This window comes from Equus przewalskii, chromosome 14 (genome assembly GCF_037783145.1).
Source record: "Equus przewalskii isolate Varuska chromosome 14, EquPr2, whole genome shotgun sequence".
Taxonomy (NCBI): Eukaryota; Metazoa; Chordata; class Mammalia; order Perissodactyla; family Equidae; genus Equus; species Equus przewalskii.
In genome coordinates this window covers 8585879-8605219 of record NC_091844.1, presented here as the reverse complement: position 1 = coordinate 8605219, position 19341 = coordinate 8585879, and the positions used below count along the sequence as shown (strand labels likewise).

Sequence of the window (19341 nt, the reverse complement as noted above, 5' to 3'; positions counted from 1 at the left end):
TACTATGGTGGTTGCCATATGGCAAATTTTGAATTCCTTCATCCCTGCTACATGTATTAGTTGGCAGTTTCCTGGAAGAGGAGCTTTCCTTTCCCCCTATTCATTATTCCACTCATTCCTTTCTATCAGTATGGGTTCACGGATTCCTGTTTTGTTCTCTGGGTTATAATCATAATTTCGATGCTCAGATTGTCCCAGGTTTGGCCAGTGAGAGCCCTTTTGAGCTGGTTTTTGACGTGTCCCCACCATTCTTTGAGCACGTCTTACTTTCTGGCATAGGAAGCTGTTCCCGGCTCATCCTGTCCTTGCCTGCTCCAGCCCTGGAATCAGCCTGCTTCCTTTTCGTGGAGAGCAGTGGACTCAAGGGCTCTGAGCTAGACAGTGGCCTGATCTGATTGGCATTTTGAAAATATTACTGTGGCTGCCGTGGAGGAGTGCATTGAGGGGCGAGACAAGAGCTGAGTGAGGGAGGCCCTTGGAGAACTCTTGGCTGTAGCTCAGTCTGCTGGCTTAGGCTAGATAGTGACAGTGCAGGCGAAAATGGGGGTGGATTTAAGGTAGAGTTTGAAGCTAGAACTGACAGAGTTGTGATGGTGGGATGTGGGGAATGACACAGGGGGAAAATGGGGGTGTCATTTCCTGAAATAAGAAAGACAAGGGAGGGAAGGAGCACCTTTGGCAGAGAAGATCCCAAGTTCCGACTCGGGCATGTGAAACTAGAGGGTTCTGTGACGGCCAGGCAGTGAGGTGGAGGTGCGGGTGGAGGCAGGAGTCTGTGACTCGGAGGAGAGGCCAGGGCTGGAGACGCGTGTCTGAGAAGCTGAGATTCGACCACATATGGGAGGCTCTTCTCCAAGTTTTGCATCAGGCCTTACTGGCTAGAATAGCTTGTTCTTTACACTTGCATTCTGCCCTGTTTTCTTTTTGCAACTCTTGGCAAGTGCTTGGCATTTTCACAACATGTTTCAAAGCTTTGGGGCATGTTTTTTGAACTGGCCCTTGATCCATTTATCAAGGAGTGTAAACAGATTTCCTCTCTGCACCACCCCATGAATACCCAACCCCAATAGACTGGGAAAGACGTCAACAGTAATTGTCACTTTTTTTGGGTCAAGGGATCTATACAGAACTATGTATGTGTTAAGAAAAAAAAAGAATATATGTGTGTGTGTACATATACGTATACATATACAGACATGCGTCACTCAACGATGGAGATACGTTCTGAGAAATGCGTCGTTAGAAGATTTCATTTTTGTGCCAACATCATAGAGTGTCCTTACACAAACCTAGATGGTATAGCCTACTACACACCCAGGCTATATGGTACTAACTTACCATACCACCGTCATATATACGGTCCATCATTGACTGAAATGTGGTTATGTGGCACACGACTGTATTTGTATATGTATATATGTAGTACTTAAAATGTTTGCTATCAAAAAATACATTATCTCAAAATTAAGATTGACAAGGGATTATTGAAAATGGAAGGCAGATAAAGAATCCATGATAAGGAGACTATAATCATGCCATTCCCACAACCCATCAGATGGGTGAAAGGAAAAGACTGGAAGAAGAGGATGCACCAACCAAGGAACGCCGGAGTCCGAGTGCTGCTAAGCACATGCATGCTTCACAAACACAGACCTGCTCTTCAGACCGTAAGAAAGGGCTCTGGCTCCCATGCCTTAAGTTCAGTCATCTCAGTAGATATGGATGTTGTTTGTTTTGGCATTTTTGCTAATGTTTACTGAGTTATTTTTGCCTCTAAATCAGAAACAGCTGGTTTTACTGATGTTCGTGGGGCCGCTTTTAACTTTTGCTTTTGTTTGAAAAGCTAAGTTCGGAGCTTTCAGTGCCTCTTACTTTAATTTCTATTTCAAATCAAAGACTGGCGTTAACTGTAGCCTGGCAACGTGGGAGCCGGCTGGAAAGCTAGTGCGATGCCAGCGCGGTGCTGTCAGCTGGACGTGTTGGGGGGTGGTCATGGGGAAGCGGCAGATGGCCCAACAGCTCCTATCCCATCATTCTCCTTTCTGTAACTTTCTTGAATCCTTGGTAGGCCAAGAGAGGAGGTTTGCAGGTCCCTCTCTGCTCAGGTTTTTTACATTTTCCATAGGCATTATTTTTTAGCAAATTGGCACACTCACTGGTCCTTTTTCACAACACCTGAAATATGTATGGTGTCTGGTTTCTGCAAATAGTCAGTTTGGCTGGAAGATCTATGGACAGAAGTGCCAACAGTGCTCAGAGCCTCCTTTTTGGGGGTCACTTGTGTACAGATCCCATTTTGTGTCCTCACCACACTAGAAATGGCAGCTGTCGGGACCCATGTGACTCTCTCCTTACACTGCCTTTTATCAGCATTGATAACCACTGCTTGTAGAGTTGTTAGCAAAAGAGTCTTATTGGATCACAAAGGAGTAAGCCTGGCCTTGTTATGGGGGGGGCGTCCTCTCCAATGAGGAAGGATGTGTATTCACTCTTCTATCAGGGACCATAGGTCACTCAGAGCAGTATAATTACAGCAGCCACCAGTCTGTCTGGTTATCTGATGCCTCTGAAAGCCTACCTTGAAATAGCATCCCCTCAAAATAAGAGAGAGAGCAAGAGGAACTAGTTTGCAGCTGGTAGACACTTAACACAACGATCATTCATCCCAAGTGTCTGAGTACCACACACAAGTAATGCAACTTGCCGGTCAGTCACACTAGTCTTATTCAAGCAAGAGGGGACCACACCTACCTGACTCTGCTTCCTTTTCCACACTTGGTTAGTTGGTTGGTTGGTTGATTGGTTGGCTGGTTGGTTGGTTTGATGATAGGCCCATGCACTTACCTACCAGCCCCTTCGTGGGTTACTGATTGTGTCTCAGAGGGAGAGACCCTGGCAGGTAGAAAGATGCTCATAACAGAGCGGTGCTGCCCCTGGGCCCACACATCTGCACCCTGGGTTCAGTGGATTGGCTCCTTTTTTTCAACGCCCTCAGGGGATATGAAGCCCGGCACTAGCTTCTGATGGGGGAAGTATTTCTAATGGGTCAGAATGGTATGTGAAGGACTTTAAATAGCTTTTCTATCTTTCCTCTTACTAGTCTAAACACAGGAATGGGAAATTGTGGACACTAACAGGTTGCATATGTAAACACAGCTGGGCCACTTTCACACAACAGTGAAGAAATGTTTTCTGTTCAAATATTTTATATCTTTGCCATTTTGACCATTCTTATTTGAGTCTCTTCCGTCTGTAGCACCTTTTATGTGTATAATTCATATAGAACTCCCTAGATTCCACTTTGTAGTGTGATTATTGCTGTCCATCCCTCTCTCATAGACTAAATGCTCTCTGAAGGCAAGCTTTGGACCTGAAGCACATTTTAATTTGTCACACTGCCTAATCTGAGCCCAACACAACTCAGCACTGAGGAATTGCCTGAAATGAATGAATGAAAACATTTCTACTACGTCAAGACTGGTCTAGTTGTGGAAATGCTGTGCTGAGATCTTGTCAAGATGGGCTGTGTCTTGCACTTGAAATATCAGAAACTAGACGCTTAGTGGGAATTTGGTTGACTTAGATTATTATGATTTAGCATGATATTTCTACGGAAGTTATAAACATGTGGGATACCGTTTATCTTTTCTGACTTGTTGATTTGTGTGTAGTTATTGTGCTTAATAAAATGTGACGAGAGGAAAGAGGGCTCAGCTGAATGTCAGCTCAATATTTTTTGGTTATTCTTTTAGTAATTATCAAGTTACCTTAAACTCTATACCTGGTAGTCCATCAAGATAAAATAGCAGGAGTATATCTAAATTGCTCACAAATTCACTTGATATTTTCCAAAATATTGTGATATAAGATGACTCTGTGCTCCCTAAGAAGAAATAAATAAAGCCTCTACAGCATATAGTGGAGATGAGCTGAGAGTTAAGTTCCTATTTAATCAGCCAACAGCTCCCTGGAATAAATAATTCCAGGAGAACCCTTCTTTAGAACACATGGCTGAAATGTCTGCCTTTAAAATGATGGAGCCATTTCTGAGACAGAAGGAAAGTGACATGGGAAAATGGTTGTCAAGTCATCTGCATGGCTCGGATATCTACATAACCAAAAACCGTGGCACAGCACTCCCTTATTCTGCAAAGCGACTACTAAGTGTTTAAGGTCACTCTCAGGGCCTGTAACCAAGGATTTATGGTGAAAATATAGAGCAGCAGTTCTCAAACTTGTTGCTCTCCGGACCTCTTTACATTCTTAAAAACTGTTGAGAATCGCAGAATTTTTGTTTGTGTGGCTTGTATCTGTGAATATTTACCATCTTAGAAATTGAAACTGAGGGCAATTGGAAACAATTATTAATTTATTTTAAAATAACAATAATAAATGTATTGCATTCTAACATAAAAATAATAACCACGTTTCCCAAAACAATATAATTTAGTGAGAAGAGAGACGTTGCTCGAGTTTTTGCAAATCTCTTTAAAGTCTGGCTTAAGAGAAGGCGGATATCACACGTAGTATTTTCTGGGAAACTCCACCCCACACTCTTGAGAAAATGAGATTGAAAAAGACAAATGATGTCTTAGTATTATTGTGAAAATAGTTTTGACTCTGTGGACCCCCTGAAAAGGTCATGAGCTCCCCAGGGATCACAGGGCCACGTCTTGAAAACCACTAATACAGAGTAATAGTTGACATAACAAGCCTGAACCAAACTAAAACCCTGTTCTCTGTGCCAAGATGTTGGCAGTCCCTGGTGAGGAAGAATGCTGTTTTGCCTGTCCAATCCAGTGTGATCCTTTGCACAGACTTTCAAACTTCCCACTGCACTGGGGACACAGCCTGGCCTTCTGTCTGCTTCAAATGGTGCTAAGGCTCTACTTAGCTGCTATTGTCTTCTTCAGCTGTGACTTTCTACCCACATTTGGCCTGTAGGCAGCTTACATGATTCACTTGCTTCCCTGACCAGTGACTACTAGCATGTTCTACTTTGTATGACACCTCTGCTCAACTTGGGTAACCTGGTCCTGTCAATCACCGCAATGACACTAATCAAAATAAGAAGGCGAGCTCTTGAACAGACAGACGCCAAGTCAAAAACCCAATGCTTGACCCTATTTCAGAGAAGAATTTTAAAAAGGGGCAGTTGCAGGTGCTTGGTGGTGTTGACTGAATCTTCAACTCACATGCAAGAGGTCGTGCTCCTACTTAACTTAGAAACCAAAGGCGCCCTGTCCAGGAAGGACAACTGCCGACACTGGGAACAAGGACATTTCTGTTTGGACCAAGACTGTTTAATTCCCAGAAGGCCAGACCTGGAGGAGTGCTGCAGAAGGAGACCTTGAGCTGCCTCCAGCTAAAATTGTTAACCATCCTATACGCTTGCCTAGACTCTGACCCTGATGTCTGCTTATTCCTGCCTTTTTGCTGCCTGTGACCCAATCCCCAGCCTAACTCCGCAGAGTGACCTGCCACCCCGTCATCAGTGTTCATGCTCACCTCTTCCCCTTATGAATGGACAGTTTCTCTCCCCATGGCCTGGCGTTGATTCCTGCTGTCTAACCACACACACAGCTGGAACCTAACTGTGCCATCAGTTAGGGCCGAAGGATTAGAACCGGAATGAGCAGTGTGACAAAGGAGTTGAGGCCAGAGACAGGAAAAGAGAACAACTGATCAGTGCAAAGGATTCCTGTTTATCTTCTGCTTTTCTCCTTGACACTCCTGACGCAGTTTGTCAGGAGCGGGCCGTGCATGAGTCACTTGTTTACAGTGTGATTTCATTCCCCTCCCTGCAAGAAAAATACTAGGGCAGTAGAGCTGAGCTCATTTTCCTTTTCTCCAGCCCCCTTCTGCTTTTCCCAGCAGGCTTTATCCCCAGCAGCAGGCCCAGATATTTCCATCAAGGCTTCTCTTTGTCCAGCAGTCTGATAGAGTTAACCTGGTTAACACAGATGCTGTGTGCTTTCTTTCTGAAATATCATGTCTGAACCTGAAGGCAGGATGATTAGGTTACTCACTTGCCAAACAGAAGACAGTCATGCACTGCATAACAATGCTTCGGTCAAGGACAGGCCGCATATATGACAGTGGTGCCATAAGATTAGTACCATGTAGCCTAGGTGTGTAGTAAGCTATACCATCTAGGTTTGTGTAAGTATTGTAGGGGAGGAAGAAATTTTCCTCTACCGTTCTAGATTCTTCTGGCTGGTCTAGAATTAAATTGCCATGAGACAGATTAGCAGTAGGAAAACAAACAAAAGTTCAATGACATGTATACATATACATTTCCTGGGAGAAAAACATGGAAACTGAGTAACTCACCAAAACTGCCTAAGCCTGCACCTTAAATACCATTCTCAGCTAAAGACAAGATGTTGGGGGAGGGAAGAGTCAGGGACTTCAAAGGGAAGGAAGGCAATTCACAGGTGGGGGAGGAGGAGCAAATATTTGGAAAACAAATGTTTGGCCACACAGAAGCAGAAGAATACAGAGGGGAGCCCAACAAACAGGCTTTTCTAGATTCCTCTCTGTCCACCACCTAGTTCATGTTACGCTAAGGTGAGAGCTCACTTCCTGAGACGGGTTTTTTTATCTAAATTCTTTTAGGCAGTTAAGGGGGAGGTAACAAGGAAAACTTTCTGAGTTTCTTAAAAATAATCAGCCCCAAATAATCCTCAAGTTAAAGAGACACATTTTGGGGTGGCAAATTTTGTTCCCTTTCAGTACACTCTCTGATGTTCGCACAGTGGTGAAATCCCCTAACGCATTTCTCAGAAGGTATCTCCGTTGTTAAGCGATGCGTGTCTGTATACACCACAAAATATTACAGAATTATTACAGTGCCACAAGGAAAGGCAAGAGGACATCTGGTAGTGGAGTATCATCTCTGTTCATTTACGCATCCAATCATTGAAAAATATTTATCAAGTGCTGTTATGTGCCATACATCTTTAAACACAACAAAGATTCTTGCTGTCATTGTACTTACATTCTAGCTGCTAGCAAGTCATCATCCATTTCGAATTTTGGATGAAATAAATCTTTTCTCTAGATTCTCAATGGTCATTTTGGTTGTAGCTTCCATACTGTTTCTTGTTTGCTTTGGGGGAGATGAGAGCTGAGTCCAGGGAGCTGAGTGTGAGGGAGGAAAACAGTGCTTGTTCTCTTTGGTGACATAAGGCACATCATTCTAAAGGCAATCATTTACAGATCAATTAATTAATTTTGTAACCAGTATAATATCTGATCACCCAACAACTAGTTGAATTTGAAATGGTTGCTCCAGAACCTCTGTTAGGAGCACTGAAAAATGGTGTGCTCTGACCTAAAAAAGCAGCTTCCTCGATGGTCAATATTTCTTTGTTGTGTGCTTGAAAAGAATGTTTATTCTCCCACTATTGGGTGCAATATTCCAAATATGTCCGTTAGATCTGTGCTGTTTAATTTCATCTATCCTAACTAATTGTTGTATTGCCCGATATATCATTTATGAAACATGTCAGAAAGTTTTGACTTCAGTAGAGGAGTTGTTAGTTTCTCCTAGTGGTTCAGTACATTTTTGCCTTATGTATTTTGAGGCTGTATTGTTAGGTGCGTACAAGTTTAGGATTATTTTCTCTTCCAAGTGAATTGAAACTTTGATCCATGTTTTGTGACCCTCTCTTATCTCTAGTTATGCTTATTTCCTTAATGTCTGTCTGTCTGATATTAATAGAGGTACATCAGATTTCTTTTGTTATTTTTTACCTAGTATTTGTTTTTCCTCCTTTTAATCTTATTTTCTGTCCTTACATCTCAGATACATCTCTTATAAACAACACTTGCTGGATTTTAAAATATTCTGTCTGATAATCATTTTTTTTTAATCTGGAGAGATGAGTCCATGCACTTATTAGGATTCCTGAAATATTTTATATTATACTTGGTATTTGTCCCACTTTTTCTGCTTCTTTTTTCCTCTTTTTCTGCCTTCTTTTGGATTTTTCTTTTTCTTTTCATTACATTTTCCCCTCTAATTTGAATTCATAATCTCTATGATTACCCTAGTATTTTAACATAAATACTTAACAGAGTTCTATATTAATAATATTTTTCTTCTTCCCCCAAAACACAAGGACCGTAGAATGATTTATTCCTTACATGCTATTATTATCCAGCATTTTTGTTCCATATTTTTTGCACCCTAAATGAGTCATTATTATTATTGTTTTATAAAGCACACTATCTTTTTCCACCATTTCTTCTTGCCCCTCAGAACTCCCACCTGGGATAATTTCCCTTCATCTGAAGGATATCATTTAGAATTTAGTTTGGTGAGAGTTTGTTAGTAGGAACTCCTCTTTTCCCTTCATCTGAAATGTCTCTATTTTATCTTAGTTCTTGAAAGATATTTTTGAAGTATACAGTTCTAGATAGTGGTTATGTTCTCTCAGCACATTGAAGTTATTATTTTCCTGTCATCTGGCTTCCGTTGTTGTGCCTGCAAAGTCTGGCACCTCCAGCTGCTGTTCCCTTTAGATGATCAATGTTTTCTCTGGCTGCATTTCAGATGATGTTTTTCTCTTTGGTAATCTGCAATTTTATGGTGATTACCTCTAGCAGTAGATACGTTTTTATTTATTTCACTTGGGATCATCCGGCTTCCTGAGTCTAAGGAGTCACGTTTTTCTTAAATTTTGGAAATTTTTCTTTTGACTATTTCCTGTTCCCCATTCCCTCCAATATCTTTTTTCTAGAACTCCAGTCTGACAGGTATTAGCTCTCTGTCTGTTAGACCTCAGTGTGCCCTCTGTCTCTTAAACTCCCTTTTATATTTTCTATCTTTTTGTCTCTCTGTTCCACAGTCTGGACAATTTCTTCAGATCTGCCTTAGATTTTACTGATTCTTGCTCCACCTGTGTCTCAACTTAATTTTAACCAGTCTTTTGAGTTTTTAAATTTAAGTTACTAGATTCTTATTCTTTTTTCTTTGTCAAAATTTCAGAATTGTTTGGTCATGGTTCCTTGTTCTTTGCTTTCATTTTCAAGCCTTCTGTTCATATCTTTAAACATACTAAACATACTTATTTTGTAGTTTACATATGATCCTTCCAACATCTGAAATGACTGTGAATCTGATTTTGCTCTCTATTCTTTCTGCAGGATCTTGTTCATAGTGTCCTTTTTCCTTGCACATTTTTGAATATTGACTGGGCTCATAATCCTTGGCACTTGATCTGTGAAAAATTTTTGAAGCCTGGGTTAAAGTTACTTTCCTCTAAAGAGGATTTGTGTTTGTTCTGCTGTGTGCCTGAGTGCCGTCAACCTGAAACCACTTTAAATTCTCTCTCATGGATTCTCAAACCACGCAGTTGGATTTCGGGCCTGAAACCTGTGTGAGACCACCCTGAGGTTATGACTCTTTGGGGGAGATTATTTTTCCCTTGGGGTTGAAAAAGACAGATTCCTTCCTGTCTCTTCCCTGTGAGCAGGTCTGCTTCTCTTTCCCATTTACACTGAGCATACCCTCCTGTGAGGTCTGAGCTTTATGCAAGGGTCTCTCACTGGCCTTCTACCATGGACATGCTTTATCTCCCCTTCTGCCTCATCCCACACAGCATCGTATCAAAGCGTGAGGTCACCAGGGTCCGCCTCCTGGGAGAACCTCGCTTCAGCCTTGTTTACTCCCAGGACCTCAGGCCACTCTGTTTGGCCTATATAGACCCCTCCTTTTCTTATCAGCCCAGCAGTCATTCAGATGTTTTCTATCCTTTTGTCCTTCATGTTTAGTTGACTTCAGCAGGAGGTTGTCCAAGATCCCGGAAGTCGAACCTGTGCAGTTAACAAATGTTCTGTATTGTGAAGGCCAAGAGGCCCCATCTTGCCTCTAGCAGACACCTCCTTCTCTGCTCACTTCTTCAACCCAAGGATGGCATGGAAAGGCCCCTTCTTCCATGTCCTCTGTTGTTGAACACACCGCCAATCAGTACTACAGCAGGAGGGCTATACGGACACCAACAGATGTGGTTGTGGCAAATGCTGTTGCTTCAGACCCCTCCAGGTGACGATTCCTGTGAGGAGTCGGCTCTTCCCTTTTTTGCCTCTGGATTGAGCTGTGTGGCCTTTAGTGGCACCTTGGACTTTGGAAGAGTCAGGTCCTGTATCATTCAGACCCAAAAGCAATGACACTTGGCTGCTTTGTCACTGCTGTTCTGGCAGCCTCCTCCCAGATGAGTCTGGTTGTCCTGCCACGCTGCCCCAGGCCTCCTGTTGCCTCCTTTCAACCATGCTCTAAGGCAGGGGTCAGCAAACTACAGCCTGTGGACCACATCTAACCCACAGCCTATTTTTGTAAATAAAGTTTTATTGGGACACAGCCATGCCCATTCATAGCTGCTTTTGCACAATGACCTGCAAAAAGGAAAATATTTACTATCTGTCCCTTTAAAGAAAGAGTTCGCTGGCCCTGCTCTGAGGCCCTGCACTAGGCTCATCATCCCCTCAGGTCTTTCCTAGAGCATCCTGCATCCATGCGTTCCCTCCTCATCGCCCACACTCATACCTCGCCAGCTCCGGCCTTGCTCCACTGACAGCTGCCTCTTTTCCTCAGCCTGGTCAGGATTTGCCCTTTGAAACATTAGAAATGCATTTCTGCATGTTCAAAGACAATTAGTAACTTGCCCTGGGAAACCCTCACTTAATTTAGACACTTAACAGTCTCCCTGCTCCATCAGGAGCCCTCCTCCACCCTGGAATAGGTCTTCAACTTCAGACCGTTCGGGGGAAGGCAGATGTCTTGCCTCTGTCTGTTTCCACAACCACTGCAAGTGCACATTTCAAGCAGCTGACAGTCTTGGAAATAAAACAACAACAAACGTATAAAACAATATTTTAGTAAAGTTAAATAGCACTTAATAGCACCAGAGGAGCTCTTCTTTTAAAGCACTAGCTTGAGCAGTGAAGAATTAACTTATGCTGAAATCAGTCACCATCAAGTACATCTGTTTTGTGGAAGAGGCTCATCAGTTTGCTTTCTCTGGCTGAAAGAACATGGACCACTGATGGTCTCATGGTCAGGAGTGTGGATTCTGCCCTTCACTGGTGATCTGGTGATCGTGGGCAAGTCACTTAGTCTCTCTGTGCCTCGGTTTCCTCATCTGGATAAAGGGGTCAGAGGGTCACTAACACGATGAAATAAGATGAAATATTTTAAAGTACCTGGAACGGTGCCTGGAACCTCAGAGGCCATCTCATTTTAGCCATTATGATCCATTGTTATCTAACCTTTCTGGCCTTGTTTTCTCAGCTGTAAAATGACATCACAATAACAAACTTTTATATTGTTTGGGGAGGAACCTTAATGGATTTAAAGCATCAAAACAGGGCACACTGGAGGAGCCAAATAAATGGTGGATAGTTGTCATTTTCTGGGGTTTTGCTAATATTTGTTCCCTATCTTCCTTTCCCTGCTGAGGCTATCTATAAATTCCTTTTTTAAAAGGAATAGTTTCTAGAAACATCTAATACCTAGTGGCCATCCTCAGTATGGTGGGCCTTCAATGACTGCTTTTGGCTCATTGGCTAAACACTGGGTGAGAAGCCCAGAGCTTCTCACAGAGCTTTGTGAGTGTTCTCTTGTCAACCAGCTCTACTTACCAAGACTGAGTCACCACCTCCAGGAAGCCCTCCCTGATCCCTAACCCCACCACCTTGGTGCTTCTGTGGCATTGTGTGATGGCTGTATCTGTCTCCTGAGGCAGGGATGGAGTTATTCATCTGCACATGTGTTGTGATTGACAGACTATGTTGCAGTAGGTACTGCAGACCTTCTGGTTCAGTGCACAAAAAAATTAACAAATAAACAGATGCCAATTAAAATCTCTTTGAGAATACACAATGAAGAATGAAGATATCTATCTTAAGAATTTTTTTTTTTTGGCTGAGGAGGATTTGCCCTGAGCTAACATCTGTTGCCAATCTTCCTCTTTTTGTATGTGGGTTGCCACCACAGCATGGCCACTGACAAGTGGTGTAGGTCCGAAGCCAGGCCGCTGAAGCAGAGCATGCCGAACTTAACCACCAGGCAACAGGGGCTGGCCCTATCTTAAGAATTTTGGGGGCTGGCCCTGTGGCCAAGCGGTTAAGTTCACGCGCTCCGCTGCAGGCGGCCCAGTGTTTCGTTGGTTCGAATCCTGCGTGCGAACATGGCACTGCTCATCAAACCACGCTGAGGCAGCGTCCCACATGCCACAACTAGAAGGAGCCACAACGAAGAATAGACAACTATGCACTGGGGGACTTTGGGGAGAAAAAGGAAAAAAAATAAAATCTTTAAAAAATATAGAATTTTGCCATGTGGTTCATTTTCTCAATACAATATTAAATCTCACAAGAGTACTGTATAAATATATCCCTGTTTTCTGTCTCCAAATTGCAGAGTTAATGGAAATATGCACACAAAATAACACCCACAACATATACCAACTCAGCTACATTGTCCTTTAAGACTCTATGTTTTATCCTATTCTTCACATTTTGTTCAAACACCATTTCACTTTTTAATGCCCTCTCTAAAGCCATTTTAGAATTATGAGCTTATAAAATGTTTAATTTATAATAATTCCGTGGGGACTCCTCTGAGGAGGGGTTTTGGTCTACACAGTAAGCAGGGCTGCCGGACCGATGCAATGGATGGTGTAAGCAAGCTCAGAAATCCCAACCACCGTCGCTTACTTAAGTGTTGTGCCTGCTCTGCTCCTCCTCGTCAGAACTGTCTATGGCATTATAGGGCTCAAAAAGTACTTGAGGACGAAAATGGGTTCACCTTTCAGTGACCCTGAAAAATGGGAGGGGCTTCTGGAGGGCTTTTTCCAGAGGGCAGTTTTAAGTATGTAATCAACTCTTGATGGACCAACTAGAGACGAGTGGTGGATTCAGACCACACAATGGAGTGCAACAAAGATGAAGTGCACTGAATTTGCTGGGTACCGAGCACCCCGCATTGCCTTACACAAGCCAGAGACGTGGTCTCTGCTTCCAGAGAAACTGGGAATTCTTATACAGCAGTTACGATTTTAAAAGATAAAAGTACAATAAAGTGAGACATGGGTTTTCTGCAAGGGTTCTCACAGCCCTGCAATGTGGTCAAGGCGGGGAGCACCCAGCACTCTGGTGCTCTTCACACAGGCTCTCTCCCAACCTAGAATTTGGGGTACTCTGATGCCAGGTTCCAAGCCATGGCCCTGAGGAGGGTGGATGGGCCCTTGTTTCCACGTGGTGGGCCTTCTGCTGGACAATTTGTGTAGCCAGTTTGAACTTATTGAAAATGAGTGTGGAATCCTGGACATGTTGGCAGGCTGAAGAGAATTATTTTCATCATTTGTAGAATTAAACGCTTAAGCACCTGTGGTCCATCCATACACTGCAATATCATTCAGCCACAAAAAGGAAGGAAATTCGGACACGTGCTGCAACATGGATGAACCCTGATGACATTGTGCTAAATGAAATAAGGCAGCCATAAAAGGACAAATGCCACATGATTTCGTTTACACGAGGTACCGAGAGTCATCAAATTCGTAGAGAGGGAAAGTAGAATGGAGGTTGCCAGGGGCTGGGAAAGGACGGGAAAATAGAGAGTGGTGGTTTAATGGACGGAGTTTCAGTTTGGGAAGATGAACAATGTTTAGAGATGGAAGGTGGTGATGATTACACAGCATTGTGAACGTGCTTAATGCCACTGAACTGTACCCTTAAAAATGGCTCAGATGGTAAATTTTGTGTTACGTGTATTTCACCGCAACATTTTTTTTTAAAGCGTAAGCACACACACGGCGCTAGGGCATCCTGCGGCTGTGCCTGTGAAGCCTCATTGCCTGGGCTCTCCAAGGGGTGCAGACGAGACAGCTCCTTTCCTAGGATTTATCAGGCTCAGACCCTGGGTGGATCCTGGAAGCGTGCAGCCTGTCGAGACCTGAGAGAGCAGCGGGCAGGGCTGTGTTCTGTTGGTTTTGTAGACCGGAGGTCGTTTACTTTGGCATTTTTAACAAAGATTTTAAAGCTTGTGGAATTTGCCATTCGTCCTGGTCTTACGGCCCAGATTAAGCATGTACTTTTTCACCCAAATGCAGAACAATAGCAGACGGCATAAAAGCTTTCCCAGGGCTGTTTTCCCCTTGAAGTAACAAAAAAGAAGATGGATGGGGAAAAAACACCCACATGGAATGAAATACCGCAGAAAGCAAATTTCAAACCACATGATGTTAGCACAGAAGGGAAATGGAGATAGGTTAAAACCGTGTGAAGTGCCAAGAGTTCTGAAGTGAGGGCTCTTAAGCTATTTTTAGCATTAAAAATGCTTTAAATCCTGTTATTCCATTACACTCCAGTGAATCAAATTATTTGCCTTTCTCCATGTTTACCACTACTAATTGTTGCATTTGATTAAATCAGAGCAGGCCTGCCAGAGAGGCGGCTGACACGAGCGGAGAGCCCTACTTTGGGGGTAAACTGGAGGTCGTTGCTTCTGTTTGTATCTTCCGCGTATCTGGTGCTCGCAGGGACACACTGGAGCCATAAATTCACTTTTCAGCATTCCTCCACGGTGGACAGGACGATCGAAAATTTCGAACCAAACTACGTGGCAGGCACCATTTTGTGGAACCAGAATGCGTTGCACGGAGAAACGCAGCACAGCTCATCTGGGGCGGCTCCGCTGCTCTGAGACTCCATCGGTGGCTGCAGGGCCGCCCTGGCTTCTACCTGGCCCCCAGGAGAACGCGACAGCAGCTATCAGCCTCTTCCTCCCAGACCTGGCCTTCCCGAGGGGGCTGCGGCAGAGTCTCTAAGCGGCCCAGGAATCTGTATTTTAGTGGCTCTCCAAGTATGTGTGCTGCCCAGCCAGATTTGAGAACCACGGCCGTAGTCAGTTATTTTCCATCACAGTAACGAATAAAGGGCCTAACTGGGAAGGCGTGCACGGCTGGGTGGCGGGCAGTCGCTCAAAGCCGCCTGCGGGTCCTGTTGGCCTGGGGGGCTCCAGTCTTTCAGGAAAGCTGCCTGTTGCTGAAATCCATCTCTTTGGCCATCTCATCTGTCTGGAAAACACAGCGAAACAGGTCACAGGGCCGCCAGTGCCCGCTCTGCCGGCCCGGAGCTAACCTCAGCCGCTGCTGGTGGAGGTGGCCGTCCGCCCTCAGGCGCCCAGGGATGCAGTGCTGTGAAGAGCTGGACCCGCAGCGGCCAGAAAAGGCAGGCGACCCCAGGGACCAGAGAAAGAACATCAGGGTGATGGAAAGCTGATAGAAGAACTCAAGAGGTGTGGTGTTCCGGGGCGCTTGACTTCGCACACAGTCCACTCATTGGGAGCCCCTCCCCGAACTCACTGTTCAGGTTCATCCTGGTGACCGTGAGCGGAGAGGAAGAGGGGATAGCTGTGCTCCCTGTACTCCGCTGAGGCACACGGGGAGGTGTGAGAGCCATATGGGAATTGCTCCGTCCAAAATAGATAAAATATCAAAGCTTTCTGGAGCAGCTCGTTTCTGGGAAGAATTTGTTTTCCCTCACAGCTGGCCCTTGAGGACTGGCCCAGCAGCATGTCTGAGGTTGGTCAGCCTCCCCTCCCTTAGGAGCCCTGCAGCCCCCAGGCTTCCAGGGAAACTCTCCTTTGAGAATATCTGTAGGTGTCATCACACCCACTTCCACAGCCCCACACATGCATTTTCTGATACTTTTGCACGCTGTGGTTATCGTTCCAACCTTGAGTGGTAAATTAAATATGACATGGATCTTGGTTCAGGCAGCTCTTCCTGACATGGCCTCTTAGGAAGCTCCATCATTTTGCTAAACTGCAGCTTTCAATTGACGAACCCTTTCGATTTTATTCCATGAACCACCTTGTAAGAATCATACAATACCAGGACCAAGGAAAACGAAATTAGCAAACATGGCTGAAAGACGAAGCGGAATGTGTCAAAAACTCTTACAGCCTGGGGACTGAAAAATTTCTAAATTACTTGTGATATAGCCAAGTCCAGAATGCTCTGTGTTTGTGGGCCCTCTGGCCTCGTACCTTGATTGCAAAAAGTGGTGATGAGCCAGAGTTACCCAACGTCCGTGGAAGGTTCTTTGGCAGCAGCTAAGATGGGCTGCCTGTGGCAGAGGTCTGCCTCCAGGAACCGGGTCAGTGCATGTGGCCGTGCAAATATCACTGTCCACCTGGCTCCAGACACTAGGGAAGGCTGGGCAGGAGGAGGAAGAATCTGGAGGAGTGTCCCAGGAGCTCATTGAGGAGACAGTATTCTCTGATGCTTGTGCCTGAGCAAGAGCTCTACAGGCCAAGAGGAGGTGAGTCGCTCATAACAAAATGGGCATGCTTTGGAAACAGCCAAGAACCTGGAAAACCAGTGGTTCATCTTTCCGTTGTTGAGTAAAAGCATGAGAAAGATCCCCAGCGACAAGCTTGAGAAAAACAGCTACCTGTAACACTGAAGAAAGAAGAAAACAGAGAGATTTGGCTTCAAAACGCACCCCCAGCTTTAGCCATCACCTGCAATGGTCCTGTGTGGTGCCTTAGGCTCACTAAGAATATATACCTTCAGTTACCTGCCAGCAGAATCAAGGTAACCTCCTTGTTTTGTTTGCAAGAAAAGTTTGCTCAATTTGTTGATGTTGCTGTTGCTGTTGAAGCTTCTCACTGACGCCCAGCTGTAAGGAGTGATGTTCACCTGTTTGAAATTTTTCTGAGTTCAAATAATATAACCTGGGTTTTCAATGTTCACCACTGATTTTTTTTTTAAAGTACTGTAAATTATTTAGGAGAAAATGCCTTCTAAGTTTTCATGAAAGTACAGTAGAAAATATCTCTGGGGAACATAATGGTAGATATGAATAATTTGCTTTATTGATAATATTTAAATGTTCAAGATTCTGTGAATCACTTTTTTCTTTTTTTTTTTTTTTTTTGCTGGGAAAGATTTACCCTGAGCTAACATCTGTTGCCAATCTTCCTCTCTTCCCCCCGCCCCCACCAAAGCCGCAGTACATAGTTGTGTATAGTTGTAAGTCCTCTGGGTTCTTCTCCGTGGGCCACCACCACAGCATGGCAACTGACAGATGGGTGGTGTGCTTCAGTGGCTGGGAACTGAATCAGGGCCGCCAAAGTGGAATGCAGCGTACTTTAACCACTAGGCCATCAGGGCTGGCTCAACACGTTTTCTTTTTTCCTCTGTGAGATTTAGAGCTGACCATTTGAAGGCATTTGACTGCAAACCCAAGGCTATAATTATGTCACTGGAATCAGCTTCCTTGTTCCCTCATTTTTCTCTCATGACACATGTGGCATCGAGCAGCCTCCCACTCTTCTCTCCCAGACTCGGTGTGACCTGGCTACAGTGAGCGCTCGTCTCTGGAGAGGCAGGAGCCAAGCTCTCAGGACGATCAGATCGTGCTTTATATAGCACTGTATTCTTTGCAAAAGGCTTTTGCATCTTTTAGATTAAAAACAATTATAAACAAGGAGCAAAGTGTGTCCTACAGCAGCTCAGGGAGAAAGGCCACAGATTCTGTGCCTGAGTGAGCCAGCTCTAGGGGGTGGCTGTCGGCCGCCTGCACTCACAAGGTCTAGTCAGACCCCAGCAGGAACACGGTGCTCGCTTCCAAAGAGAACATTTCAGGAGGATCCTTGACAATCAGGAGGAGGGGGGCAACGGAGGATATTTGGCCTGAAAAAGAGAGGTCTCTGGGGGACAAGAGCACCCTTCTCTGATATTTGAGAGCTGACTTCATCCCTAGGATGGCTTTAATAAAAACGGAAAACATTAATGGAAATTAACAAGTGCTGGTGACGATGTGGAGCAACTGGCACGCTCGTGTACTGTTGGTGGGCAGCCGCTGTGGGAAGCAGTTTGGCGGATCCGCGAACAGTTAGACACAGATTTACCGTATGACCCAGCAATGCCACTCCTGGGTGTATACCAGGAGAAATGAAAACACGTCCACACAGAAACGTATACACAATGTTCACAGCAGCAGCATTCACAACAGCCAAAAGGTGGAAGCAACCCAGGTGTCCATCAATGGATGAATGGATAAACAATGTGGTATAAACATAAGGGAATACTATAAGGCCTTAAAAAGGAAGGAAATTCTGAAACATGTGCCAACATGAATGGACCTTGAAAACATTTCATTTATGAGAGAAGCTCGTGACAAAAGGTCACATACTGTATAATTCTTTTTGTATGACCTAGCCAGAATAGGCAAATCCATGGCGACGGAAGGGGCACTGAAGGAGGTGGGAATGGGAAGCAATTCCTGAATGGGTCCGGGCTGTTTCTCTGGAGCGGTTTTGCAACTAGAGAGAGGTGCTGGTTGCACAACATGTGAATGCAGTAAATGCCACTGAATTGTACACTTTAAATGGTTAATTATATGTTAAGTGAATTTCACCTCAATTTAAAAAATAATAATAACCTAATCTGAAGGCTGTCATTCTATGTGGCCCCCGGACAATAGCAAGAAGAAATGAGTAGAAGCTCCCAGAGAGGGCGGGGTGGGGGGCAGGCAGTGGTATTTTTGGCTCCATAGGAAGAATTTTCTACCAAGTTCAACTAACAGGAAATAGAAGACGCTGCCAGAGAGGGCAGCCTGGCTCCTCTGGGTGGAGGAGACTTACCCAGTGCTCGCTGGGTTGTTGTGGATGGCGCCCAAGCTCCAGAGCAGTGATTCTCCACTCTGGGGGCACATGGGAACCACCTGGGGGGCATGAAAAATAACCCTTGGGCCCACCCCCAGAGGCGCTAATGCCCTTGATCTAGGGTGCAGCCTGGGCATCTGGACAAAGTCTCCCAGTGTCCATTTGCTTTAGGTGGAAGCAAATGACCTTTAGTCCCTCTCGCCACTCCTCCATCCCAACAGTTACTTCTGTTTACACGACAGTGGCGCCTGGCATGCCTAGCAATCCGCACTACTCACAGTGTGAGCAGTGCCCCTGCAGCTTCGGCATCACCTGCACCTGGTGAGAAATGCAGACTGTCAGCCCCTCCCCAGACCCACCGGATCAGAATCTGGCCTCTAATAAGATCCCGAGGTGGTTCATGTGTACATTTGAGTTTGAGAAGCGCTGCTGTAGACCTTTATTTGCAAGACACTGAACTGCTTTTTCTCATTTTATCTTCTGAACAGTGATAGCAACCAGGGCAGGTGACACATTGTCACTGTTTGCTGGATGAGGAAGTTGAGCCCAGAGGGCTTCACTCATTCTGTGTGCTGGTGGCAGTGCCAGTCTCGTGGTGCCTAATCCCCGGCCCCCTCCACCAAGCCTTGAGCCTGTTTCATTCATCTCTGGTTTCC

The 19341-nt window shown here is 44.7% G+C and overlaps 1 protein-coding gene across 9 annotated transcripts in view; it reads left to right on the top strand.

The window, feature by feature from the left end:
• NPAS2 (neuronal PAS domain protein 2) overlaps window positions 1–19341 on the top strand; it is a 158847-nt gene that overhangs the window by 31719 nt on the left and 107787 nt on the right. For 5 of the 9 annotated variants that reach the window (XM_070573478.1, XM_070573475.1, XM_070573477.1 and 2 more), the window contains exon 1: window positions 16215–16610. The exons of 3 other annotated variants lie outside the window; for them this stretch is intronic. In XM_070573478.1, the coding sequence (XP_070429579.1) occupies window positions 16543–16610 (68 nt within the window). In that variant the 5' untranslated portion in view covers window positions 16215–16542. Of the gene's footprint in view, window positions 1–16197; window positions 16611–19341 lie in introns of those variants that run through there. One more of the 9 variants, XM_070573474.1, reaches the window with a different exon arrangement.